The following is a 27,861-nucleotide window of genomic DNA, read 5'->3' as shown; positions in this document are numbered from 1 at the left end:
TTTTCGCAAAATAAATCGACTCTATAGTGAATATAAATTAGTACAAATTTTTACAAAACTTTAGTCAATCTAAATTCTACAAAAAAAAAAATTATGAGACCACTTCTTTCTTGGCAAAAGAAGTAGAGTAAATACACGGAAAAACAGCGGGTAATTTCAACAACGATTTTAGTGCTTAAACTCTGTACATCAGGCTTATTTTTTGCACGTTCATAAATAAATGGTCATACCGTATGGAAAAACTGTCCGTTTAACTCAAAGCCCCCGACGAGGGTTAAAAAGTGACCGCGATTGAAATTCACATTATATGAGCTATATTATGAGAAAAGCTTTTGCCGAACGAACTCCTTGATATTTTGTCATGTGGTAGAAGAACGCCTAGGGGTGTCACAAAAAACTCACCATATCCGGGAAAAATCTGAAAATGGTTCAGAACTGACCAGTCGTATTTTCCGATATAATCTTTGTATTTTATGGGAAAAACAGGGCACATTCAACACAAATTTTAGGGTACTTAACCTATGAACATCTGGGTTTTTTATGCACTTATAAAGATGACTAGGACGTAAGGAAAACTGTTGGTCAGACTTAACGTCCTCGACGAGGGCAAAAAGTCAGATTGAATTTCTCTTTCTATGACATATATATATATATATATATATATATATATATATATATATATATATATATATATATATATATATATATATTGACGAACGATTCACCTACTAATTTGTGAGGTCGTAGATCTGGGAAAATTCTGCAAATGGGTCAAAACTGACCAGTCGTATTTCCCTATATAATATATGTATTTTATGGGAAAAACTGAGGGTGATTTCAACACAAATTTTAAGGTACTTAACCTCGGTATATCTGGCTAATTTTATGAATGCAGCTCTATAGATGTCTAGGGAGTATGGAAAAATTGTTTGTCAGACTCAAAGCCCTCGTCAATGACTAAAATGTGACCGCGAGAGAAATTCTCCTTATATAAGATATATTTAAATTAATTGACGTACGAACCCCCCCCCCCCCCCCCAATATTTTATGAGGTCGTAGACCGACAAGTGAGGGTATCAAAATTTTTTATTCCCGTCGGAGAAAAACTTTTTACTGTCGTTGGATTTGTCCAGCAGACGTAATTTTTTTTTACTTTCTCGTATATACGAAGTAGGCCCTATAGAGAAAGTTTTGTAATCGTGCAAAACAAAAATCGAGATTTTTACAAATCTCGACGTTTTACATCTCACTGATACGGAAAAACATAATTTTGCAATCTTGTCCGTATGTCTGTGTGTCTGTTTGTGTGTCTGTGTGTGTGTGTTTGTGTGTGTGTAAACACGATAACTTGAGTACCATTACAGCTAGGTTGATGAAATTTCATATATAAGTATTTTATCAAAATCGTTGATCCTGATCAACTTTTTAGCGATTTCCGATAATCGGAAGTGGTACTTTTCCTACTTTGAAATTTTCAAAAGCCTATAACTTGAGTACTATTTCAGATAGATAAATGAAATTTCACATGTAAGTAACAAATCTAATTCTCTTCGTTCTGTCAAATTTTGAGTAATTTCCGTTGACGGGAAGTACTAATTTACGCTATTTCCGATTTCTCAAAAACGCATCTAAATTTATAAAGTACTAATAATATTGCGCACCATTATGAACATCTTTATTCGGCGTTCGCTTGGTGTGCAATACTTTTTTCTATGTGATTCTATTCTATTTTAAAAAGTTTAAGTATTTAAAATGGATTAAAAATCATAACTATATCCCGAGTTCCTATCTTCTGTTGTTTTATTTAAGAATATTCGAGAATGTTTAGGGGAGATCACTCCCGGTTTATTTTATCTTACAATGTGTATACTAAAATATGGTGGCCTATCGAATAGAAGGATGCCATTGTTTATGTCGCCATTACACGTGAAATTGTTTTTGCTTTTTCTAAACTTTTATTTAGTCACCGAAAATATTAAAAACATCAAATACGTCCAATCTTTAGTAAAGTCCGAAAACAAGTTAATTAAAAAGTCTAGTGACAATTTTAGCGCAATTTCCTTATGTTCGCGTCATCACGTTCAATAGATGCGTCATCACGTTCCATGGCTGCGCTTTCATGTTCAGTAGGCGCGCAATGGTTGTTAGTCATATAACTCTATTGTTTTTAAAAAATGTGAAAAAATGATTAGGCCTAGCGAAACAAATCCTTGTAATTGTAACTCCCTATCACTCTCATATAAATTATAAATAAATTAATAGGGTACAACAATAACGTTTCAATTAATAAGTAAATAAATAATAAAAAAAATAAATAAACTTATAGCAAGATCTAAAAGATAGCGAAAAATAGATATCTATATATTGCTATACAGTACTGTAGTGTATTATGTATAATGTAAGTTTTAAAAAAATTTTGTGACCAAACGAAAGGATATTTTTGAAAACTTTTTTTGGCAATATAGTTTTAATTTATGGCAGCAATCGATTGGTAAATGTTTCAAGTCGCTAAGTGGTCTGGTTGCCGAGATATGGGCCAAAAACTGAATTTTTTCGAGGTTTTTTTGGCTTTTCCGGGAAATCAAGGAAGGAATTCTGGAATTTTTTGTCCCATTATCATCCTCGTAACTTGCTTAACAGAATTGCTTTTGGAACTAGTCCTCGATATTGCTTCGTTGAGAAGGAGATACGACTTAAAGCTGCGAACACACATCCATTCCCAGAAAAGACGAGTTAATAAACGCAATTCTCCAGAATGGAAATTGCGCTAAAAACCAGACAGACGGGATTTTATAACCATATTAATTGTAACTACGCTGTACATGATTTTTAAATTAATTTATGGACCTCTCAAATACCTTTGAGACTTTTCTCGCTGGCGTTTATTAGTCTATAAAAAAATAAAACATAACAAAATTGTTTTAACTTGAACATTTATTTTCTAGGTTATAATAATTATGTAAACAAATAAGAATAGAAAGAAATATAATATGTTAAGTTACAATTCATTGAAAGCATAGAACAATTTTGCCAAATTTTGTAAAAGACAAAATATTTACAACGATAAACATAAAAATTATGGTAGATGCACATTTTAACGGTTAAACGATTTTTAACAATTTAAACATGTGTTGTAATAATTTAAATGTAATACAATGTTTACAACACATGCAAGTCTCAACACAAACAGTTGAAATGACGGTAAAGGTTCGGCCATTTTGTTTGTTTACATTGTGAAGACAAGGGGAGAGAACTAACAGTTACATCAGTCTCACCACTCCGCACTATAATTTAATCCAAAGTGTGATCCACTGTGGGGATGGTTATACGACCTCAAGTTATGTCTCGGCCTGTAGACACACGCTCCACTGGAGCCTGGGCATGTACATGTTGTATACCAGTACCTGATTTTGTAGCCATCCCTCTCACGTTTTTGTGTCCATTGTCCTACAGATACCTGTTTAGGACAGCCATGAGGATGTGACACTATAACGGTCAACTTGATTTTGTCAACTAATCCCCTGTATCTGTCCCTTACTTCCCCACATAGATCATAAAAGCGGTCACACTTCTTTTGCAGTTCATCAACCAACTCTAAGTCACATGTCCAATATCGCAACTCACAAAAGTCTCCCATAATGTTTACATATCCTATATCCCAGCCATCAAGACTGATCCCTGGACTTTTATTGTCATCAAAACCTAAAACACAACTGGTCTTTCTCGCCTCACTGTGATCAAACACCACATGCATGGCTGTCTTCACAGAAACCCTCCCCCACACTTTGCTCGGTGTGGTAGAGACTAGACACTTGGCACAAGGACAGGTAAAGTTATCAAAACTGACCTTGGTCGCTAGACACACCCTCCCCGTACCTAACCTCATCACGTGACTTCCTCTGTCATTATAACATGGATATGGAACTTGAGTGCCTGGGTAAAACTCTGGTCTCTCTAGACTGGTGAATTTAGTCTTTATCTGGACAGTTAGGGCTGCCAATGTTTGGATTGTCTCATACATGAGGTCGTTCTGGTAACGTCGGGGGAGATGATTTGTATTGAAATTTTTAAGCGGTATAAAACCGTTGTGACCTGGATTCTTCTTACAGCCAGTAACACGCGTGTGTAGATCAGCTTCTCCTCCATAGCACATCTCAGCTTCATGTTTTTCTACAGGAATAGGTGTAACAGATTATTTAAACTGCCTTAAAAAATAACTAATATAAAATTCACATATGCTTTTAAATACCTATATATTCTAAATCTGAAACCTAAAGTAGTAGTATTTCAGATTAGTTACTTATAGGAACATGTAATAAAACAAATTCATAACAATAAACAAAAACAATTTAATTTTCTGTTAATGTAACATAAAGCACACCTCTACTTGTTGACCTAAAATCACAACATAATAGAATTGTTTTGCTAGATTATCACATATTTCTACAGGATTTTATCAATTATACTTTAAATTAAAGAAGAATACTATTTATGTAGCATGAAAATGCTTATTACCTGTAACTGTAGACATTTTTGTCTTTTTGTTGGAATTTCCCACTGCTTGTGTAGCTATATATATGTAACGTATTTTATTAAAAACCTGCAATTGTCTTGTAAGATACATACAAGTTAAATGCAATTCATCATTGAACCAAAAATATAATTGAAAGATATACACTTTTTTTAAATAAAAGATTCGATTGCAATTGTCTTTTAGTTATCAATCAATTACATATATGATATTCAAAATGATATTATGTATTGTATTCGGAACTTTAATTGTACATTTTTAGAATTAGTCAATCGTTAACCATGTTAGCTGATAGTTTTGTAATTGTTTAAACACTTACAATAAATGTAATCAGTTTTCTGTTTAAAAAGAACAAATACACACATCTGTCATAACTTTTCTTTCAGATCTGAAATCATACACAGGAGTATAAAATGTAACTGTTTTATTTTTAAACAGAAAACAGGTGCATTAAACAGATGCATTATTAATTATAGAAAACTATAAACACATTTTTTTAAAAACAGGATGAATCAATATTTAAAGAATTAAATTCAAGTTAAAATATTTACTATGTAAGCAAGACAGCATGGCATGGCTATATTTTTACTTGAATATGAAACTTCTCGTTAGGAGGGAAAATCACTTGAATGAATACAAACATCTGTCAAAACGGTATGATCTTAAATTAAGCAGTTAAATTAAATGCTATTCCAATAATTTATATAAAAAGGTAAAGTACTGACATAATACTTCAACGGGGTGAAATCAGGAGGCTTATTATTATAGTATCATTAACTACGACATATTTATGTGACTTATATTACTGCAGTAAACTATAATGCAGCAGCCTAAAACCTAATTCTAGTGTTTAAATTACAAAGTTCTGCTGAAGGTGTTATGCATACATTATAAGGATGGTCCATGTCTCAGACTTATAAATAGGCTCATAAAAGTTACTACATTAATAAGTACATTAAAAGATTGGATCATATCTCTTAATCTAGCCTAATTAAACATTCACTTCTAAAATATGCATTTAAATATTTTTAAAAGTAGTTCCACTGATTGACAAAATCATCATCTAGCAATTTAGTTTTAAATGTACTTAAACAATTGTAGAACTTTTGTTAAAATTTAACTTGTATATTTACAATTTATTCTATTACAGAATTTAGAATGTTTTTTGTTTCCATTGTACAGTCTAATTTATTTTTTAAAATGTTTCTATGGCTTCTTTTTTAGAGCACTCATTTATGCCACTGTCATGTAATGGATGTGTTCTTTTAGAAGAAGTAGGCTTAATTAAAACCACAATACTAAAGACCTTAACTTTTCACTGAAGACTATCAAGATTTTCTTAGAATGTTGTAAATATCATATTAAATAAATTATGTATTATTGCAAGCGCTATTCTAACTATGGTAAAGCTAACGCACGTACCGGATTCTTTTTGAATGGTTATAAACAGATGACAACAAAACTAAAAGAGTATTAGACACAAAAACTCAACGTGGACTCGTATATAACCTCTAGAAGAAAGACACGACGAATTCTTGTAACTAACAACGCTCTTAATCCATTAAGTACCTTTTAAGTACAAACTATGACTCTAGTTCTATACAAAATACTATAAATATACAAAATAAACAAAACTCAATTTACGAGTTAAAGAAATAAAACTATGTAACAATTACAACAGGATATGGCACTTAGGAAATCAAAACAGCTTATATAAAACTAAATTAAGGCACAGAATGATACCAAAATTTAAAAAGTTTAAGTAATTAAAAATCATCTGTATATTCCAAGTTATATAAGAATACAGGTGTGATTACTTTGAGCAATGGGCCTAAACAAGCGATCGATACAAAATAACGATTAACTACTTTAAGTGGTTTCTCTTCAAATCTTGCCATCCTTAACGAAATTATAGCTCACAAATATTTGTCAACAACTGTAAGATGAAATGAAGGGTTCATTTTGTTTTAGTTGTGTTATCATCTGTTATAAATTTATATGAGAAGCTCTATTATGTAACTTACTCCAACCCTAACCATAACCCGAACCCGAAACCCTAACCCTAACCCTAACCCTAACCATAACCATAACTCTAACTCTAACTCTAACTCTAACTCTAACTCTAACTCTAACCCTAACACTAACCCTAACCCTAACCATTAATCAACCCTAACCTAAACCCTGATCCTAACACTAACAATAACACTAACCATAAAGCTAACTCTAACCTTAATCCTTGCGCTAACCCTAAACCTAGAGCTAACGCTAAACCTAAACCAATGTTTACCTTAACTCTGTCCCTATCCTTAGCCCAAACTATAGACCTAACCCTAACTGGATCCATGAGAAATGATCTCAGGACAAATGATCTCAGACAAAATATCTCACGGACAAATGATCTCAGGACACATTATCTCAGGACAAATGATCATTTGAGATATTTTGTCTGAGATCATTTGTCCTGAGATTATTTATCCTGTCACACCCTAACTATACTTTAACCTATTATCCTAGTGTGCGGGGGGTAATTGACAGTGGGTAATTACTCCGTGGGTAATGTCGGGAGGGGGGATATCCGGGGATTAATTGACGGATGGGGTAGGGGGGTTATTTCCATCTTCCCGGTTTTTTGTACTGCAGTGGTTTGCTTAAATCAGTGTTTTGATCAATGTAAAAAATGGTTTTACTGAATCAACAGTTGATTCTCCAATTAGGCTCAGGTCCCATTGAGGAGTAGTCATTCGATATCATGTATAACTACCAGACGAATTCCTACACGAGGTAATGTATTAGATATTTTAAGTATACGACAGCTTTATCCCACCCCGCACCTAAAAAAATAATGTCTATAGTCCATTAACTTTTCTTAAACATATTTGGAGACACTACATTTTTCAACTAGTATAAAAACAGGTATAACAATACGGCTTTTAAAAACCTCAAATAAATAAACCGGGAGTGATATCCCCTAAACTTTCTCGAATATTCTAATATAACACTACGTGGGATGGCAACTCGGAATATAGACATGATTTTTGTTTACTTAAACTTTTAGAAATAGAATGAAATCTAGTAGAAAAAAGAATTGCGCACCAAGCAAACGCCAAAACAAAATGTGCATATTAGTGCGCAATATTATTAGTACTTTATGAATTTACATGCATTTTTTGAGAAATCGAAAATAGCGTAAATTAGTACTTCCGCTCAACGGAAATTACTCAAAATTTGAGTGGAGGTAGAGAATTAGATCTTTTACTTACATGTGAAATTTCATTTATTTATCTGAAATAGTACTCAAGTTATAGGCTTGTGGAAAATTCAAAGTAGAAAAAGTATTACTTCCGTTTATCGGAAATCGCTCAAAAGTTGATCAGGATCAACGATTTTGATAAAATACTTATATATGAAATTTCATTAGCCTAGCTGTAATGGTACTCAAGTTATCGTGTTTACACACACACAAACACACACACACAGACACACACACAGACAGACAGACATACGGACAAGATTGCAAAATTATGTTTTTCCGTATCAGTGAGGTGTAAAACGTCGAGATTTGTAAAATTCTCGATTTTTGTTTGCACGATTACAAGACTTTCTCTATACTTCGTATATACGAGAAAGTAAAAATATCATAAGATGTCTTTACATTTAATATTCAAAATGAAAAGCATTATAGCTTTTAAAATCTTTTAATACGTTTTCGAAGAGCTATTTTAATGTTGCAATTGTAATTCGTGTCAATAAATGGATTATTGTTTTTCAAAAGGTACGTTTTAATATAGGACTTCTTTAGTTTATAGTTGGGTATTACATTTAAAGAAAGATAATAATCAATATCTCAAGCATTTTAAATATTTCCAATGTTGTTTCCCTTTGACCGTAAAAAATATCAATGCGGTGTTTACGAAGACATCAGGAAAGGAAACCAGTTTTAAATCGCTATTGTAGGCCTCTATAATACGCTCAATCTCGGATGAGTATAAAGTTAAGGGGGCAAATACACCAAGGACCTTGTTACGTTACTAAAAAATGTAAAGAAAAAACGATTAGACCTAGAGATGCCAAATTTGGTAAAGTGTAACCGGCATGTTCTACCATATGTAAAACGCGATGACAAAAGTTTGTATTGTGGGTAAAGATTTAAATCATACGCAATATAAAACGACCCCAACGGTAGGACATACCTAAATCAAAGTATCACGTACACAACCTATAATACTTTCCGTACATGTAAAAGACATCTTTGGCTATAGTTTGAACCGCTTTCGTGTTGTTACCCCTTCTGGTTTGAAAAATGTGCCACTATAGCCTCTACATTAGGGAATATGTGTTCACTATTTTATAACAGTCTGATAATAATTGAGGGAAATAACTGGAAGAAAGTTTACAATTTTTTCGCGATCTGGTGCCCCAGGATTTTTGGGCGGTAGTGTATGAAACCCGTGCCCCGATAAGTATGATTCAAGCGCAGGCATTGTTTACATTAAAATAAGTCAGTTTTAGAAAAAAAAGGTCAAGCGTCTAATAATGTATGATTGGTAACGCATTGATGAAATCCTTCTAATATATTTCGTAAGATTTTATTTGTCTTTTATGCATTTCTACATCTTTCATCTGATCGCCATGTAACTTTAAGAAGCTCTTGAGAATATTCCTGGGAAATTCATTTTCGAGCGAGCGGGTGCGATAGAGTATGAATAAGATGGGTCGTTTAGTCGTTCACTAAGTTGAATCAGACGCGGTCGCCGGTGCCCGACAGGTTGCAATTTGCCGGCCCGGTCTATCCCAGTAGCGCTACGAAGCATACTTACGTTTTAAAGATTGTGATAGAATGCGGGATAAGAAGCAGAATTATAGTCGTTTACTAAACTGAACCAGGCGCGTCTGACTGTACCCCCCCCCCCCCCCCGGCATGGTACGAATTGCCCCGGACTATCCTGGAATTTATTCTTAACACCGCGGCCACGCGCGGGGACGGTTACTCTAGTATTTAACAGGAAGTACCTTAAAATAGGGAGTAGTTAGTTATTCTAATAGTAAAGGGAGTGTGTATTATTTTATATTTATTATTATATAATTCATTACCGAATGTTGTTAAAGGCTTGCCATCCGACATTCCCCTGTTTTTTTTTGTCATTCTGACGGACTACCTTTACCCACTTTAGAAGCTAATATTTGAAAAACTACGTCACTCAGGTGAAATACAGACCGATCGAGAAATGGATTCCAAATAAATAACCTTCACCGTTTAACAATATTGAACAAAAACTATTTTAGGATGATTCTGTCTGTATCTGCCCTGAGTATTAGCATAAAAAAATTAAACCCTTTTAAAGTGTATTACGGGTCAGTTGTAGGTTAAATAGAAGTAGACTAGAATAATCTAGAACTTAGGGGAGAGTGCGTGTGAGAGCTAAGTTAACCCTAGTGTATAGTTAACCCTGGTGTGTTTACGTATTTTTGTCACAATGTCGAATGCGATTTAAAAGCTGGAGTGAATATTGTAAGGGGGCTAGTTTGTAGCGGTTAGGGCGGGGCTACTGTGTAATGTGGAGAGTTGAGACCAATTAGAGTACTGAAGACTGTCGTGAATCGTTTTCTGCGTTGAACTAAACCCGGACGCAACAGTGTGTTCTCTACAAGAAGATCAAATGTTTCTTTCAGACATTTTAGGGAAGGGGGGCACTTGACACTTTGGGGGAAAGGGGGGGGGAGTTAAATTTCCAGGAGGATAGGGCGGTTCAGCTGTATACCAAAATATTCTATATAATTTTTTTTCTATTTAGTCAGGGATGTAAGTGATAGGAGGGTGGTAGAATTGCTTACCCCCCCCCCCCACCCTCCCGAAGGAATTCCTGAAGAATTACCGAAACCAAATTATTTTGATCAAAATGAAATGTATTTGCATTCCTTGATACATTATAATAAACATAATAACGTATTGATATAAATCTTTACATTTGTGGCCAGTTTACTCAGAGTTTGTTTATTTAAAAAAAAATTAATATAGGTCCATGTGATGGTTGTTAACAATTCGTGTTCATATGTCAGAGACCGTCTGGGAGAAAAGGAAGAGTTCATATATTTATTTGACAGCAGCACATAAAAATATTATGTCGTCAGAGCATCACAATTTTTATGTAAGCGACAAACTAACATATAACATTTAACTTTAAATTCCTATTTCATTTGGATTTTTAAAAAAAGTAACGATTGTTTGGTAGTAGTGCAGTTTATTATAACTTCACGTTATTGAAATTGATTTTTCTGAAAGCGATGTCTATTATATTGTTGTCTAAATATTAAATATGGTATCTAAATTGTAAAGTTGGTTTAAGAATGCTTAAAATATCGACATGATATAATAGTACAGGCCTGCAAGACACGATTAGCATAAACTTGTTACAATTGTAAAACTAACTAATTACACAAGCATGATAAAAGTAACAAAAAAACACAACTGTTTTCTTTTAAGAATTGAATTTGTAATCGTACAAGCGATACAATAAGTGTGGTTTTAACATACGTAAAGGGCTTTTAATGCTATTAAATTTGACTAGCTTTAAAAGTAAAAAAGAAAATAAAACTTGATAAAATGCGTGATATTTATTAGGTAAAGAAAATATTTAAATATTGATGTTTTAAATTGTCATAATAGAATCATTAAGAATAAAACGAGACATTAAGATATTACTTTTGGTTAAGATAAAAAGACACTATTTTATATAGTGGCATAAGATGATGAAATTAAAAACTGGTTATCGTATCTTAACTTACCAGAGAATGTTTGGTTTACACTGTGTCTATCGCTGCCCTGTCTGCTATGTGTACTGGTAGCTCTTGGTTTCCAGGCTTATTTATACATAGACGATTCTAAAAATACACATGGCCTGCATAGATCTGGGGAAATCCCTTCGTGTCCTTTATAATGGTGTTGTTCACGTCGACATACACTGTTAGAAGTAGAAGGTCATGTGGGTAAAGACTTGAGTGACGATTTAATATCTGATAAAAAGACTAAGAACGGTGAAATAGAGGGGTACAATGAAATGTTCTTTTGATGGATGTGAAGTGAGGGAGAGCTGTTCTTTCTTTAGTTTCAATAATTGTTTTGTTGGGTGGCTGGTCGTTTAACTAGTCAGCTAAAGACATTTACTAACCCGCCAATCTTGAGTTCTGGGGCATACGAGTCTCTTTGTTCTTATATGGGTCGATTGCGATAAGATTTTACAAAAGCGTTTTTATCATCTAAAAACTACTTAAAGTTTTAACTTATTTCTGTCAAACTAATACGTTTTATGTATCGTTTTATTTTGCCATCAGGCCCAACTCTTGTACCACATGCCACTACATAGAGAGAGAGAGAGAGAGAGAGAGAGAGAGAGAGAGAGAGAGAGAGGGAAAGAGTGAGAAAGAGAGAGAACCGTCTATACATTAGATTCCTTCAGTCATAGTTTATTTTTTTCTTCAAGTCTTAACTTACGTCAACGACTGGAAGTTCAACCTGATCGCTACTTATTGATCCATTGCTAAAAATAAATCTTACCTTTTTCTTTGTGTTAAATGTATTAAGATCGTGGTTGTTCCAGAGTTGGGAATAAAAGCATTGCGGTCACGTAAAGAGGACATAACTCGTCGGTTGGCAAACAGCCAGGATATTTTGTAAAAAAAAAGTCCATGTTATACGTGATTGCCAATTTTTTTTTCTCATTTATTGATTTCAAGTATTAAATAATGTATTACTTTTAAATTGTAAACATTTATACTCTTGCAAATGCGTATGTTGTTTTGAAATTTCAGAATTTTATTTAGGTCTTTATCTTAAGATATGTGTTACACACTAAAACAAACAGTTAGAAACATAAGGAATTTTAATGTTCCATTGTTTTTTTATCTCATCTTTCTAAAAATTTGCAGTTCTGGAATGTTTGGGATTGTGATATTTAATTACACATTATTGCTGTTAACTTCATTATTATCACGATATTATGACCTTTACAATGCAGCCGACACTCATGTTAGCAAAACCAAATCGTTTAATGATAGAATGGCAGCTATGGGGTAGTGTATTACTGTAAAATGAAGACGTTAAACGGAAAATATTATTTAAACATATACACATAAACATATATATATATATATATATATATATATATATATATATATATATATATATATATATATATATATATACATATATATATATATATATATATATATATATATATATATATATATATATAAAGCAATGTATGTTTGTGTGTGTGTCTGTCCTTTATGCATTACTACACCTCTCATCACATCGCCGTGAAACTTTGGGAAGTTGTTGAGAATATTCCTGGGGGGGTTTTTGCGAAAAAAAAAATTCAAATTCGCAAGGGTGGCGCCCCGGCAGGGCACGATTTGTTTTTCTCAATATACCGTATATAAAAATAAAAGTCGCTTTTGGTTTGGCATCGTTCATCCGATAGCCATGAGACTTTGTGGAGTTCATTATACCACTCTAGGGAAGGGTTGTGTAAAAGAATCATTTTTAATTTCGCAAGGGCGGCGCCACGGGAGGGTGCGATTTTTCTCTATATGCGGTATATAAAAATAAAAGTCGATTGTGGTGTGACACCGTAATAATATCCGATAGCCATTAGACTTTGGGGGAGTTGATTAGAACAATTCAGGGAAGGGTTCTGTAAAAAAAAATCCTTTTTTTTAATTTCGCAAGGGCGGCGCCACGGGAGGCTGCGATTTTTCTCTATATACGGTTTCTAAGATTTTGGTTTCACACCGTTCATCCGTGTACCAAAAAACTTTGGGGAAATGATTATATTACTCAATGGTAGGTTTCTGCAAAAAAATATTGTTTAATATTGCAAGGGCGGCGCCCCGGGGGGGGGGGAGCGATTTTTTTCTCTCTATACACGGTGTATAAAAATAAAACTCGGAAGTGGTTCATCCGAGTGCCATGAAACTTTAAGGAGTAGATGAGAATACTCCCGAGATTATTTCTGCAAAAAAGAAAACTAAAGTTTCTTATGGGCGGCGCCATATAGGGTACAACTTTCGTCAATACAAGGTTTGGCGCCCAGAGTTTTAGAGCGACTATGTTCGCACTTGGCATCCGTTAATTGAGCGTCCTGCATAGCGAGTAAGGGGTACTACTATATTCAGCGGTAAAACTACAACAGGCTTCTAAAAATAACTTTGTAACGCAAGGAAATCCTTCTGTACAGTTTCGTCACCTTGCAAAAGATGAAAAAATAACTTTTTGAATATGAGGAGCCTACTGTAGAGCTTCGTCACTTTGTGAATGATGCAATAAGCATTTATTATAAGACAATCCAGTCAGAAATTGAGATCGAGCATCTAATAATAGACCATTAGTAACGCTAACATATTTTATCAGTCACACTGATGTTTAAAACACGTCAAATATTTTTTTTTTACTTGCTGAGGAAAAAATCCTGTTCATTTGTGTCACTTTAGCAAATGACGCAATCTGCATCATTGTTAACAGGATGCTATTTGGCACGATGGCGCCTGTTAGTTTTACGGAGCCAGGGGCCGTACGTTGCATCTTTGCGTTAGTGTAATCGGGGGATGGGGCTCCTGAGAGCGCCCCTCTACGTCCCTGACACATGGACGGTCACCGAAGTGTGTTCTGCATCATTATTTCGGTGAGTGATTAATGTACACTCAAGGTTTTCATGCGGTGGTGAAGGTAAACCCGTGTCCCGATATTTATGATCCAAGCGCAGGCATTGTCTACATTTAAATAACCCATTTTTGGAAAAGAAGGTCTCGCGTCTAAGAACATATGATTGGTATCGTGTTGGTGAAATCCTTCTAATATATTTCGTCAAACTTTCTTCTATCGCTGCGGCAACGCGCGGGGGGCGGGTACGCTACTATATATATAAAGCAATGTATGTCTGTTTGTCTGTCTGTGTGTCTGTCTTTTATGCATTACCACACCTCCTATCACATCGCCGTGAAACTTTGGGAAGTTATTGAGAATATAGGCCTACCTGGGGAGCTTTCTGCGAAAAAAAAATTCAAATTCGCAGGGGTGGCGCTCCGGCAGGGCGAGATTTGTTTTTTCTATATCTGCCGGCGCCCTGGTAGGGTGCAAATTGGCTGCAAACAAAAATGTCAGTTTCGGCCCCCAAAGGCTCACATGGCCCGCTGAGGGCCCTGTAAAACGTTTTACTTTAATAATTAGAATAATTAACCAAGTTTAGACTTTTAAGTGGGATGTTTCTTTTTGTCCGTAAAAAAATAATTCAAACAGTTTCGTCACTTTGCCAATGATGAAATTAGTATCTATTTTTAGACGATTCAATCGGAAATTGAGACCGAGCATTTAATAATAGACCATTAGTAACTTTAACATATTGCATCTGTCACACTGATGTTTAGAACACGTCTCTGTTCATTCGTGTCACTTTAGCGAATGGCGCTTGGGTGGTCACCGAAGTGTGTTCTCATTATTTCGCTGAGTGATTAGTAGTGTAGGAAAACTAGTGCCCCGATAATTATGATCCAAGCGCAGAAATTGTTTACCATTAATTACCTCAGTTTAAGAAAACAAGGTCACGCGTCTTAGAACATAAGATTGGTAAAACATTGATGAAACCCGTCTAATATATTCCGTCAGACTTACTTCTACCCACGGCAACGGGTACGCTAGTGATTATAATAACTAAATTTTAAAACATAAAAGACTTTTAAAACTTGTAAATGTGACCTACTTAGGTCGAGTCAGGTTCCATTTTTATCTTGACATTGTATAATACCTTATAGGGAGTGATGGTGTAACTCCTGGGGTTTTTCCACTGTCTTATTAAGGTGTCTAAGACGTAGAAATTTTCCATTAAGATCTGATTGAATGATTCTGATCATATGACCCTCCCAACCAATGGCTACATGAGTTGAGGATGACCTCCCCTGTGGCAGAAGTCTTTAACTGCACCGCACACTCGACACACGTGGCAGTTTTACCTTGATCAGGCAGTCTACCAGGATCAAACGGTCTATTCAGACCAAGCCGTCCATTTTGTCCGGCAACAGATTCTGACCATTTGAACGTGAGAGAACTTAAGTCCTGTGTGTGCTATGCTTTCGTTAGGTTGATTTAGTCTTCTAGTATAATATTACTTGTCGCCAAGTAATTATTGAAGCTTTAGCAGCGTTGTGTGGCCTGTGGCTATTTTTAGACAGTGTAGAAATCTGTGATAGTGTTTTTCCTTACATTTTGTAAGTTGGGTTTTGATATTTTATACATTAAATATTTTATCTAGTTCAACCTTGTGTTCTGCCACAACTGTGTTCGCTGATTAAAGGTTGTATGTAGATTGGATGAGTGTTAATTACGATAGTATCACTAGCTTTCCCTAGACATCGAATTCGAGCCCTAGTGTGCCGTTGTGTTAGTGTTCATCCACTTAGGCCGTAAGGCATTTGCATATGACCCCGAAAAAAGAATCCGGGGACGTTCACCATCTATTTGGCTGATAGATAGGTAAACGTTACAAAGTGGGGGCTCGCCGAGATTTAATCTGTCGTTCCAGTTGTTGGTTATATCAGTTGAACACTAAGTTTAGTTTGATTTAGTTGTTTTTCTATCCAGTAGCGCTGTGTTCTTACAACGCGCGCAAGCATAGAATTATCTAGGTCAATAGCCAGACGTGTCACGATAAGAGGTCAAGTACACGGCCCAACGCTCAGTGTTAAGTTAGTGAATCTAGGCTTGTTGTGTTTTTGAAAGTTAGTGTTATGGAGTCTTTTTTGGCTAATCCTACTTTTGAAGAGGTCGAGAAGTTGAGTAGAAAAGTTTTGATTAGTGTTGTTAAGGAATTGAAATTGGATTATTCTGTTACGCAGAAATCAGAGGTGTTGAGAGATAAAATTGTTGTTCATTTTATTAATGAAGGGGTATTTGATGAAAGTTTGTTGGCTGGTGTGTTACTCCGCGAGGAGAAACCTCTAGAGAAGGTAGAATTAGAAGCTAGAATTGCTTTAGAGAAGGAGAAAGTTACTTTAGAGAAGGAGAAAGTTGCTTTAGAGAAGGTTTTAAAAGAAAAGGAGTTTGAAACTAAAAGTGCTCTAGAGAAACAGGAGTTAGAGGCTAAAATTGCTTTAGATAAGAGGAGGTTGGAATTAGAGTTTGGTCAAGTTAGTGATGTCACTTCTCTAGTAGATCCAAAAAAGTTGTCGGTGGGGCAAGTGATTGCCAAATTTGGGAAATTAGTTCCTAAATTTGATGAAACAGATTTGGTCGTTTTCTTTAACTCATTTGAGAGTTTAGCGAAGACATGTGAATGGCCCGAAACTTCCATTACTGCTTTATTGAGCTCGGTCCTTACTGGGAAAGCTGCAAAAACATACCAGGCACTCTCTCACGACGTTCAAAATAACTATAGTTTGGTCAAGACTGCCATTTTGAAGGCCTACGAACTGACGCCCGAGGCCTATCGGACAAAATTCCGAACACTCCGCAAGTTACCCACTCAATCATATGTGGAATTTCTCTTTGAAAAGGAGAAAATATTCTCAAGGTGGCTACACTCTGAGGAAGTTTCTGAGTTTGAGAAGCTCAGGTCACTTATCCTAAGGGAAGAATTCCTAACGTCCCTGCCTGAAGAGATACGACTACACATACTGGATAACAAGATAATTGACATCCAGAAGGCTGCTGAGTCGGCTGACACATATATGTTGGTGCATAAGAAACCACCAGTGTCAGGAAACCGCCTCAACCCCGTGCTTCCCCTTTTTGGCAGCAATCCTCCTGTTGGCCAATACGTGAAGGCATCACAGTCCAGAGAGAAACCAAGATCAATTCTCAATCGTCGAGCAGTTTGCCAGTTCTGCAAAAGACCTGGTCATCTTGTCAAGGACTGTTACAAACGTCGTCAATATAACAGAGAGGTGGTGCGTACTTCTGCGCACTATGCTCTATCCCCTCAAGCAGCCAGTTCAACTATGAACTCTAGAATTCAAAAGGACTCTAACCCTAAGTGTCCGCAAGAAGGTAGTCAAGTCTCCACACATTATGTGCAGTCACATTTTGACTGTTCTCGCCACCATCCAGTTTCTTCCGAGTCTACCGATCTCGAGGGATCGAGAAAAGTTGACTTTTCATCTTTTATTGCCGAAGCCATCATTAGCAAACCAGGTGATCCGTTGTCTCAGCGGAATATCACCGTCCTAAGAGACACTGGAGCGTCACAGTCTCTTCTTTTAAAAAGTTCAATGGACATTACAGCTGAGACGAACACCGGAAATATTTCCATTATCCAGGGAGTGGGGACAAAATCTACTGTTGTCCCTCTACACAAGTTTGCCCTGAAACATCATCTCGTCGAAGGTGAGGTCATTTTAGGTGTGATAGATAGTATTCCTGTCCCAGGAGTACACCTACTTCTAGGGAATGACCTTGCGGGAAGCAAAGTATACCCCTGTACGGTTTCAGACCCTTTGTCAACAGTTCCAGATAATGATTATGAACTGTATCCTGCATGTGCGGTGACAAGAAGCCAGACTAAACAATTGGCTGACATAACGTCTGAACCACACCTACCATCATCGTCAAGAAATTCGACTCCCAAACAGGAGTCTATGCTTCCAGAAAACACAAGTCTGGGCTTACCCCTGAGGATATCTCAGGAAGACATCATTAAAGCTCAACAAGTCGACGCGGAACTCAAAGCAACGGTCGAAAAATCTCTATCATCTGACGATGGAGAATATTTCTCCGAGAACGGCCTCTTCTTTCGTCGCGCTATACCAGTGAATGCCTCACCAGCCGAACCATGGTTGGGTAAAAACCAGCTGTGGGTCCCTCCACCTTATCGGCATGAAATACTTAAGCTGGCACATGACCATCCAATGTCAGCGCACCCAGGAGTAACTAAAACGACGGCGAAGATCAAAGAACTGTTCTTTTGGCCCAAAATGAGAAAAGATGTGTCGCGTTACTGCAGAAGTTGCACGAACTGTCAGTTGGCCGGAAAGCCAAACCAGACAATTCCTAAGGCCCCTTTGAGTCCGATTCCTGTATTAGAAGAACCCTTTTCAAAAATCGTCATGGACTGTGTAGGTCCCTTGCCTAAAACCAAGGCGGGCAACAAGTACCTACTTACCTTTATGTGTTCAAGTACCCGTTTTCCCGAGGCGATTCCCTTACGGAACATTAAGGCAAAGACTGTAGTCAGAGCCATGACCCGGTTCTTCACTACCTTTGGATTACCTAGAATCGTGCAAACAGATCAAGGCAGCAACTTCACCAGTCACCATTTTCAGGAAGCACTAGCCAAGCTAGGCGTTACCCACATCACCAGCTCAGCCTACCACCCTCAGTCTCAAGGCGTACTTGAGAGGTTCCACCAAACCCTCAAAACCATGCTAAGAACGTTCGCTAACAGTAACACCGAATGGGATGAGACTGTTCCTTGGATTATTTTCGCCGCGAGGGACTGTGTCCAGGACTCTTTAGGCTACTCTCCTTTTCAACTTGTGTTTGGACATTCTGTCCGTGGCCCCCTGAAGCTGATCCACGAACGTTGGACAGGTACCAGTGATCATCCTGTGGAAAACTTTGACGATTTTCACGTTCGACTGAAAGCCGTGTGCGAGATGGCTCACAAGAACTTAAGAAAGGCCCAAGTGAGAATGAAAGGACTGTATGATAAGAGTTCTTGTAAACGGACATTCAATCCAGGCGACAAAGTTCTTGTGCTAGTGCCTAATCTGAACAATGCGTTATCCTTGAGATATTGTGGACCCTTTACTGTGCATTCAAAATTAAGTGATTTGAACTATGTTGTCAATACGCCTGACAGAAGAAGGAAACAGACAGTGTATCATGTTAACTCACTGAAAAAGTATTATGATAATTGTAACAATTTTCATTCCACAGCTAAAATTACCTTACCTGTATGTTCAAATGTTTCTGATGATGTGATACATGATAAATTGAAACCCCCAAAATTGGTAAATTCTTCCTTTTTAGATAATTTGAATGTCCACCTTATGCATTTGTCCCCAGAGGAAAGCCATAGATTGTCTCAGTTATTCGAGACATTTCCCTCTATTTTTGGGGATGTCCCCAAAGAAGCGAAGGTTCCACCTCATGATGTAGACGTAGGTGACGCAAAACCCATCAAACAACACCCCTATAGAGTTAATCCGGAAAAAGCTGCTTTGATAAAAGATGAAATTGATTATATGCTCAAGAATGATATCATTGAGCCCAGTTTCAGCAACTGGAGTTCCCCATGTCTCCTAGTCCCGAAAGACGGTGGATCTTTCAGGTTTGTGACCGACTTTAGGAAGGTAAATGCGCTCACCAAAGCTGATTCCTATCCTTTACCTCGAATAGAAGACGTTATTGATAAAGTTGGTCAGGCTAAGATAATTTCCAAAATTGATTTACTTTCAGGATACTGGCAAATCCCCTTATCTGACCGTGCAAAAGAACTATCTTCTTTTGTAACCCCTAATGGTTTTTATAGATACAAACGTATGCCCTTTGGTATGCGAAATGCTGGTCAAACTTTCCAGAGGGTCATTAACTCTGTCATTGCTGACATAGACCAATGTGAGGCCTACATAGATGATATAGTTGTATTTTCTAATACTTTTGAAGAACATATTGTTCAGTTGACTAACCTTTTTAGAAAATTGTCTGAAGTGAATTTTACTGTAAACTTGCATAAAAGTGATTTCTGTAAAGCTTCAATTACCTATTTGGGTTACTAAGTGGGATCGAACCAAGTTCGACCCATTGAAGCTAAAGTAGATGCTATTGTAAAGTTGCCACCTCCCAAAAATTGTAAAGAAATCAAAAAGTTCCTTGGGATGGCTGGTTACTATAGGCGGTTCTGTCAAAACTTTTCAGCTATTGCTGAACCTCTTACTGCATTATTGAAAAAGGGTGTTGAGTTTGAATGGTCAAATAAATGTCAAGAAGCTTTTTTAACCATTAAGTCATTTTTATCTAATGCTCCTGTTATGGCTGCACCAGATTTCAGCAAGCCCTTTAAACTTGCCATTGATGCTAGCAACTTAGCCATTGGCTCAGTCCTATTTCAAGAAGACAACATGGGAATTGACCATCCCATTGCTTTTTTTTCCAGGAAGTTAAATGAGAACCAAAAGAATTACTCTACTATTGAAAAAGAAGCTTTAGCTTTGGTTTTGTCATTACAACATTTTGAAGTCTATGTCTCTTCTTCAACCAATCCAGTCAGAGTGTTTTCTGACCATGATCCCCTGAAATTTACCTCTAAGTTAGGACAGACAAATCAAAGAATATTGAGATGGTGCTTATATTTCCAAAATTTTAATCTGGAAATTTCACACATTAAGGGTAGTGATAATGTTGTGGCTGATTGTTTGTCAAGGATGTAAAATCTTATTGTACACATTGATCATGTGACATGTTTTGTAGTTCATTAAGACCATACACAAGTGTTGTGTTTTAACATGGAAATGAGTGGTATGATTTTTGATTTTTTCAAAATTCCATTCCTGTTGAATTTTGTTTATTTTCAGGTGAACCTTAATTAAAGGTGGTTTTTGATTATATGTAATCTTTTATAATAATATGTCTCATATGACTCAGTTGATATTGTAGCTAGTCATTGAAATAAAGGTCTTACCCTGGCGGGTTTACCACTTTTAATATCCTCATGGAAATATTGTAATACCCTTTTTTGAGGGATTTTGATGTATAATTACTTTTTGAAGGGTTACTCCCCTTCCACCAATTGTAAAAGTTTGAGTTACTTCCCTTTTATGTTCAGGGATATTTTCATCTGGTATTAAGATTTTGATTGACTACATTTGTAAAACATTTTTTTTTATTTCATTGCCAGATTGGTTCCTTATGTATGCTTTTGTGGAACCTATCTGTCACTTCCAAAAAGGGAGGGGATGTGACCTACTTAGGTCGAGTCAGGTTCCATTTTTATCTTGACATTGTATAATACCTTATAGGGAGTGATGGTGTAACTCCTGGGGTTTTTCCACTGTCTTATTAAGGTGTCTAAGACGTAGAAATTTTCCATTAAGATCTGATTGAATGATTCTGATCATATGACCCTCCCAACCAATGGCTACATGAGTTGAGGATGACCTCCCCTGTGGCAGAAGTCTTTAACTGCACCGCACACTCGACACACGTGGCAGTTTTACCTTGATCAGGCAGTCTACCAGGATCAAACGGTCTATTCAGACCAAGCCGTCCATTTTGTCCGGCAACAGATTCTGACCATTTGAACGTGAGAGAACTTAAGTCCTGTGTGTGCTATGCTTTCTTAAGTTGATTTAGTCTTCTAGTATAATATTACTTGTCGCCAAGTAATTATTGAAGCTTTAGCAGTGTTGTGTGGCCTGTGGCTATTTTTAGACAGTGTAGAAATCTGTGATAGTGTTTTTCCTTACATTTTGTAAGTTGGGTTTTGATATTTTATACATTAAATATTTTATCTAGTTCAACCTTGTGTTCTGCCACAACTGTGTTCGCTGATTAAAGGTTGTATGTAGATTGGATGAGTGTTAATTACGATAGTATCACTAGCTTTCCCTAGACATCGAATTCGAGCCCTAGTGTGCCGTTGTGTTAGTGTTCATCCACTTAGGCCGTAAGGCATTTGCATATGACCCCGAAAAAAGAATCCGGGGACGTTCACCATCTATTTGGCTGATAGATAGGTAAACGTTACATAAAGAATAAACTTAGAACGACAGGCACACCGTTGTCAATAGATGTAACTTGAAACACCCCTTATTCTGGTGGTCGTTGATTGAGGGCACGTAGTGGGGTGGGGGAGTTGCCAGTGGGTGGGGGTTAATGTTTACCTGTAGCTCTAGGCTACACACGCTGCCAGCACCGACCTAAAAATAATTCTTTATATAATAAATAAATTAGTTGTTTGGAATTCCCGATGGTAACACCATGTTAAGAAAAGTGTATTGTACAATATATAGACTACTATGGTGACGTAAGGTTAAATGTGGCACTTCTATAATATGTTATTAATAAAGCAAACAGTTTGTAATCCTCTGCAGTAGTAATTGCGTATTGCACATACTTTCGCACATTCAAACACACATGCACAAATATTCAGATTTTTAAGCACTGCTGTTCGTAGCTTAAAAAAAACGTGGGTGATTTGCAAAAGAAGTTTAAAAATAAATTTAGACAAAAGCATTTTATAAAATCCAACCAATTTTCTCTTTTCACTACAATGTCTCAATTTTATGTCGAGTCATTCTAAAAATAAACCTTATAGTGTCTCTGTAGTTTGTTTCTTAACAAGGTATTTTATTATAACGTTATGTTGTACAAACAAGTTTTACTTCACCTCATTGTCGTAAGACTTCATTAAACGTATACATAACCCTCTCCCATAAAATTATGTCCAACCCTGCTGGATGTGGGTGGTCATGCTGGGTCAAGAATATAAATAATAATCGATTTCACATAAATCGCATAAATAATTTTTCCACTAATTTTCCCAACGCGCATTTCACCTGTATGGTCACATGGCTCTAAATATGCTTCTCCTCTCACTAAATATAACGACAAAATTAAACATTGCAACGATATCTAACATCTGCGATGACTTTTTAACAAAATCTTAATAAATATTTCCTAATATTCCTCACTCAGGGCCCCCTCTCCACCACGTACTTCGTTGGTTGAGGTTTTCCACCACTAATAGTCCCCTCCCTCCCCCCCCCCCCCCTTCGAATTAATAGTAATATATATATATATATATATATATATATATATATATATATATATATATATATATATATATATATATAAAGCAATGTATGTGTGTGTGTGTCTGTCTGTCTGTCTGTGTGTCTTTTATGCATTACCACACCTCTAATCACATCGCCGTGAAACTTTGGGACGTTGTTGAGAATATTCCTGGGGAGGTTTCAGCGAAAAAAAAAATTTCAAATTCGCAGGGGTGGCGCCCCGGCAGGGCGCGATTTGTTTTTTCTCTATATACGGTATATAAAAAAATAAAAGTCAATTTTGGTTATGCATCTTTCAGCCGATAGCCATGAGTCTTTGTGGAGTTCATTACACCACTCTAGGGAAGGATTACGTAAAAAAAATATTGTTAATTTCGCAAGGGCGGCGCTACGGGAGGGTCCTATTTTTCTCTATATACTGTATATAAAAAATAAAATTCAATTTTGGTTTGACATCGTTCATCCGATAGCCATGAGACTTTGGAGAAATAATTATACCACTCTAGGGAAGGGTTCTGTAAACAAATAATCTTTAATTTCGCAAGGGCGGCGCCACGGGAGGTTCCGATTTTTATCTATATACGGTATATAAAAATAATAAAAGTGAATTGCAGTGACACTGTTCATCCGATAGGCATGAAACTTTGGGGAGTTCATTATGAAACTCTAGGGAAGGGTTCTGTAAAAAATCATTTTTAATTACGCAAGGGCGGCGCCACGGGAGGGTGCGATTTTTCACTATATACGGTTTATAAAAATTTAAGTCTATTTCGGTTTCACACCGTTCATCCGTGTACCATGAAACTTTGGGGAGATGATTAGATCACTCAATGGTAGGGTTCTGCAAAAAAAAAAATAATAATAATATTGCAAGGGCGGCACCCCAGGGGAGAGCGATTTTTTCTCTATAGACGGTATATAAAAAATAAAACTCGGATGCGGTTCATCCGAGTGCCATGAAACTTTAGGGAGTAGATGAGAATACCCCGAGGTTATTTCTGCGAAAAAGAAAACTAAAGTTTCTTATGGGCGGCGCCATGTAGGGTACAATTTTCGTCAATACACGGTTTGGCACCCAAAGTTTTAGAGCGACTGTGTTGGCACTTGGCATCCGTTAATCGAGCGTCCTGCATAGCGAGTAAGGGGTACTACTATATTCAGCGGTAAAGCTACAACAGGCTTCGAAAAATAACTTTGTAACACGAGGAAATCCTTCTGTACAGTTTCGTCACCTTGCGAAAGATGAAAAAATAACTTTTTGAATATGATGAGCCTACTGTAAAGTTTCGTCACTTTGCGAATGATGCAATAAGCATCTATTATAAGCCGATCCAGTCAGAAATTGAGATCGAGCATCTAATAATAGACCATTAGTAACGCTACCATATTGCATCAGTCACACTGATGTTTAAAACACGTCAAATAATTTTTTTTACGTGTTAAAGAAAAAAATCCTGTTCATTTGTGTCACTTTAGCGAATGACGAAATCTGCATCATTGTTTACAGGATGCTATTTGGCACGCTGGGTTATCCTATGAGCACGATGGCGCTTGTTAGTTTTAAGGAGCCAGGGGTGATAGTACTAACAGAAACATAGGAGAGTAGGTTATATTTTCAAACAAAATCTGTAGAAGTCAATAGCAGACAGAAAGTGTACCCGTGTAGGTAATACTAGCAGACAGAGATTGAAGGTGATACTATCTGGCATATAGTGTAGGTGATACTCTCTGAGAAAGTGTAGGTTATTGTTTAGGTGATAGTATCTTACAGTGAGTGTAGGTGATACTAGCTAATATGGATCTTAGGTAATTATGTCACACTAAAGATGATTGTAGAAGTCGAGCTTATGTTTGGGTTTGGGACAAAAGGCCGACATCCAAAAGTCCGACAAGACAAAAGGCCGACACGGACAAAAAACCGAAACGGTCAAAATGCCGAAATGGACAAAAAGCCGATAGCCAAAAGGCAGACAGTTAAAAGGTCGACAGTGGTCGGCGTGGTCGAGTCGGTTAAGCTCATAGTTGCTAAACCGAAAAGTCTCGAGTTCGAACCCTCGGGCAGATGAGGCTCGTTAGCTGGGGACAGCTTCTAGGAGAGACTACTCCAAAATCAAACAACTGCTGCCTTGTAGTTTGTTCTTGGTTGAAGCAAATCCAAAAAGAAAAGCAGGCTGAATTCGGAGTCAGTGGCCTCAATGGCGCAAAACCAGTTCACACGTAATCCTTAATTGTGATGGAAGCATGGTCGAGTCGGCAAAGCTCATGGTTGATAAATTCGAAAAACGTCTCGAGTTCAAACCTTCTGGCAGATAAGGCTCGATCCCTCCCAACACTAAAAATTAAGAACGAAGAAGAAAAAGAAAAGCATAAAATATACTAATATCGCAAAACATGTGTTACTGAATAGTGCCTATCTTGACAACCATCGAAATAAGGCATGAAATAAGGTGAAATGTTCAAGAGACGATGCTAGTTACTATCCTTATAAGATTACGAGAGTTTCTTAAATTCTAAGAATTAACACCTAAATATAGCGACATGCTTTCACAACTGTTTTCATAGCTCTTTTTATGTCAGCCAGATGAAACAACCCTCAAAGAACAAAGTCAAAAGCCGCCGGCATCATCATTTACATGGAACAAGGTGGAATGCCATAATTTAAGACAATGCTAGTTGCGATCCTTATAAGGTGAACAATGGGATCCATGCGACTAGCAATGACGGGAGTATACAACGGATAAACAGGTGGGTGGCGTCATCACCATATTCCGAAAAGAAACCAAATGAAGTAGACCGATCACATGCATTGACTTGGCTACATGTTAAATACCGTCAAACTTTGAATTACATTTTTAGATTTCTCCATTGCGGATTGTGTAAAACTAATTGTATACTATATTCGTTGGATTCATAAACGTGATACTAGCAGACATAGAGTGTAGGGGATAATATCAGCTTAAGATAAACCAACAAAAGTTGTATTCGTCTGTAAATATTGTATTTGGGAGATGCAGCAAGCAGACACTGGTTTACAGTTAGTTTAATCTTAGATAGGTTGTATGGATGATAGTAGAAGACAGAGGGTGTAAGTGAAACTATCTGTCAGAAAGTTATGTTCAAACTAGCAGAGCGACAGTGAATGTAATACTAACACACAGAGACGGACCTATTTTTGTTTTAAGTAGAAGATATTATAAAAATATTAACGTTTCAAATCGTGTCTGACGTCTTTTGCTCTTTCTGAGAGAGCTGTGTCTATTAACTGCATTTTGATAGATATTGTCTTGAATCCCCTAGCAGGCCTGTAAATCTTCTAAGGCTGGTCTGAACATTAAGCTTAATTCGTGGGCGGTAGAGAAAAACGTGTTAAAGTTTTGTTTAAAATTTCAGCTGTAAACTTATAAATCCATTGTTTTGTCTCAAAGAAACAAAACGGTATGTGCACTTGATACCGGTACAATAACTTTTCTCTTTGTAGGCTAACAAGCTTGGCACTATTTTACTAACAGCCACTTGAAGACTCTTTCTGTAAGGTTTAAACGGCAAGATTTGTCATATTCGTTGGTGGTGATAGTGTACCATTTCTTTTGGTATCAATACTATTCATGTTTACGATAACGTTTGCAAAAAAATTATTGTTCTGAATTTACCAATAAGAAAGACAACCATAAAATTCTATTGCATGAAAAATATTTTTATTGTTACTTCCCTTTGACCATTGAAACTTTGTCCATGCAGAGTTAATTAACACGCGTAAACTAAAGACCAAAGACACAAATACTTAATGACTAAAAATAAAACATTACACAAGTCAAGAAGACATCATATAATATAACCATTGCTATACAATATATGAATGTCCATATATTACTATGGCGGTTAATAACTTCGTTTGTTGAGTATAGAGAGATTTAACATGTTTTTTAAATGCACTCAGTTATATTGTGCTGTCTGCAAATAATTTTTAAACTGATAGGACATTTTATCTCTACAACCTGCACTTAATATATTTACATTGCTTTATGACTTAGCGTAAAACAATGCCAAGACACGTAGGCCTACCTACCTGTCTTTACCAATGATTGGCTACGACTGGTCCTCTCATTGTTGATCAGACCGTTCTGACTGGCTAAAGGCTAAGGTAAGCTACGACCTGGTTATACTACATGTTACATTGTGTCACAACAGTGAAGAATTTTTATAATGTCTGCATTTCAAGTCAGATAAAGTCGAGGAGAAGAAAGTCTGGTGTAGTGAATGATAGTGGATGGTACAGCTAGAGCAGCAAGCATGGGTAGAGTTGTAGTTAATGGATAATATACAGTAGCTTATTCTGGATTAGATAGGCTCGTGTATGTTAGTTTGCAAGCAACAGCTTGTAAGTAATTTAGAGATTTATATTAAAGCATAAAGCAGCTTCCCTTTTATTGAGTGTAACAATTGTGTCACAACAGTCGATGTTGTAGAAATTAAACCAAAAAAAAATCTGATCGCAAGATTAAATCTAGAAGCAGGTCGAACAGTTATGTGAAACGTTCCATATGGGAACGATT

The 27,861-nt window shown here is 36.5% G+C and overlaps 3 protein-coding genes across 5 annotated transcripts in view; all 3 read right to left on the bottom strand.

The window, feature by feature from the left end:
• LOC131934719 (CD40 ligand-like) overlaps nucleotides 1-27,861 on the bottom strand; it is a 315,715-nt gene that overhangs the window by 26,939 nt on the left and 260,915 nt on the right. The window lies entirely within an intron of this gene.
• LOC131934717 (uncharacterized) overlaps nucleotides 1-27,861 on the bottom strand; it is a 307,927-nt gene that overhangs the window by 26,311 nt on the left and 253,755 nt on the right. The gene's annotated exons all lie outside the window — the stretch shown is intronic.
• Nucleotides 2,988-11,366, bottom strand: LOC131934716 (uncharacterized). 3 transcript variants are annotated; one of them, XM_059290827.1, is made up of 5 exons: nucleotides 11,232-11,301; nucleotides 5,083-5,174; nucleotides 4,851-4,919; nucleotides 4,516-4,569; nucleotides 2,988-4,170 (listed from the first exon to the last, which is right to left on the bottom strand). In XM_059290827.1, the coding sequence occupies exons 3-5, from the start codon at nucleotides 4,894-4,896 to the stop codon at nucleotides 3,272-3,274; spliced, it is 999 nt and encodes a 332-aa protein (XP_059146810.1). In that variant the 5' UTR covers nucleotides 4,897-4,919; nucleotides 5,083-5,174; nucleotides 11,232-11,301; the 3' UTR covers nucleotides 2,988-3,271. The 3 variants fall into 3 exon arrangements, with proteins under 3 accessions (XP_059146810.1, XP_059146811.1, XP_059146809.1); XM_059290828.1 differs by lacking the exons at nucleotides 5,083-5,174; nucleotides 11,232-11,301 and adding an exon at nucleotides 11,315-11,366 and having other exon boundaries at nucleotides 4,516-4,610; XM_059290826.1 differs by lacking the exons at nucleotides 5,083-5,174; nucleotides 11,232-11,301 and adding an exon at nucleotides 11,315-11,366.

This window comes from Physella acuta, unplaced genomic scaffold (assembly GCF_028476545.2).
Source record: "Physella acuta isolate Inbredline_101_S28 unplaced genomic scaffold, ASM2847654v3 ptg000116l, whole genome shotgun sequence".
Lineage (NCBI taxonomy): Eukaryota > Metazoa > Mollusca > Gastropoda > Physidae > Physella > Physella acuta.
The sequence above is the reverse complement of the archived record's forward strand: the minus strand, read 5'-3'. Positions and strand labels throughout refer to the sequence as shown.

Excerpts from the sequence above, each read along its gene's own strand:
- LOC131934716 (XM_059290826.1), bottom strand. The coding sequence starts at position 4,896 with ATGTGTGTATTTGTTCTTTTTAAACAGAAAACTGATTACATTTATT. Across the intron at positions 4,570-4,850 it reads GAAAACTGATTACATTTATT|CTACACAAGCAGTGGGAAAT; the intron begins GTAAGTGTTTAA and ends ACATATATATAG. Across the intron at positions 4,171-4,515 it reads AAAAATGTCTACAGTTACAG|AAAAACATGAAGCTGAGATG; the intron begins GTAATAAGCATT and ends CTATTCCTGTAG.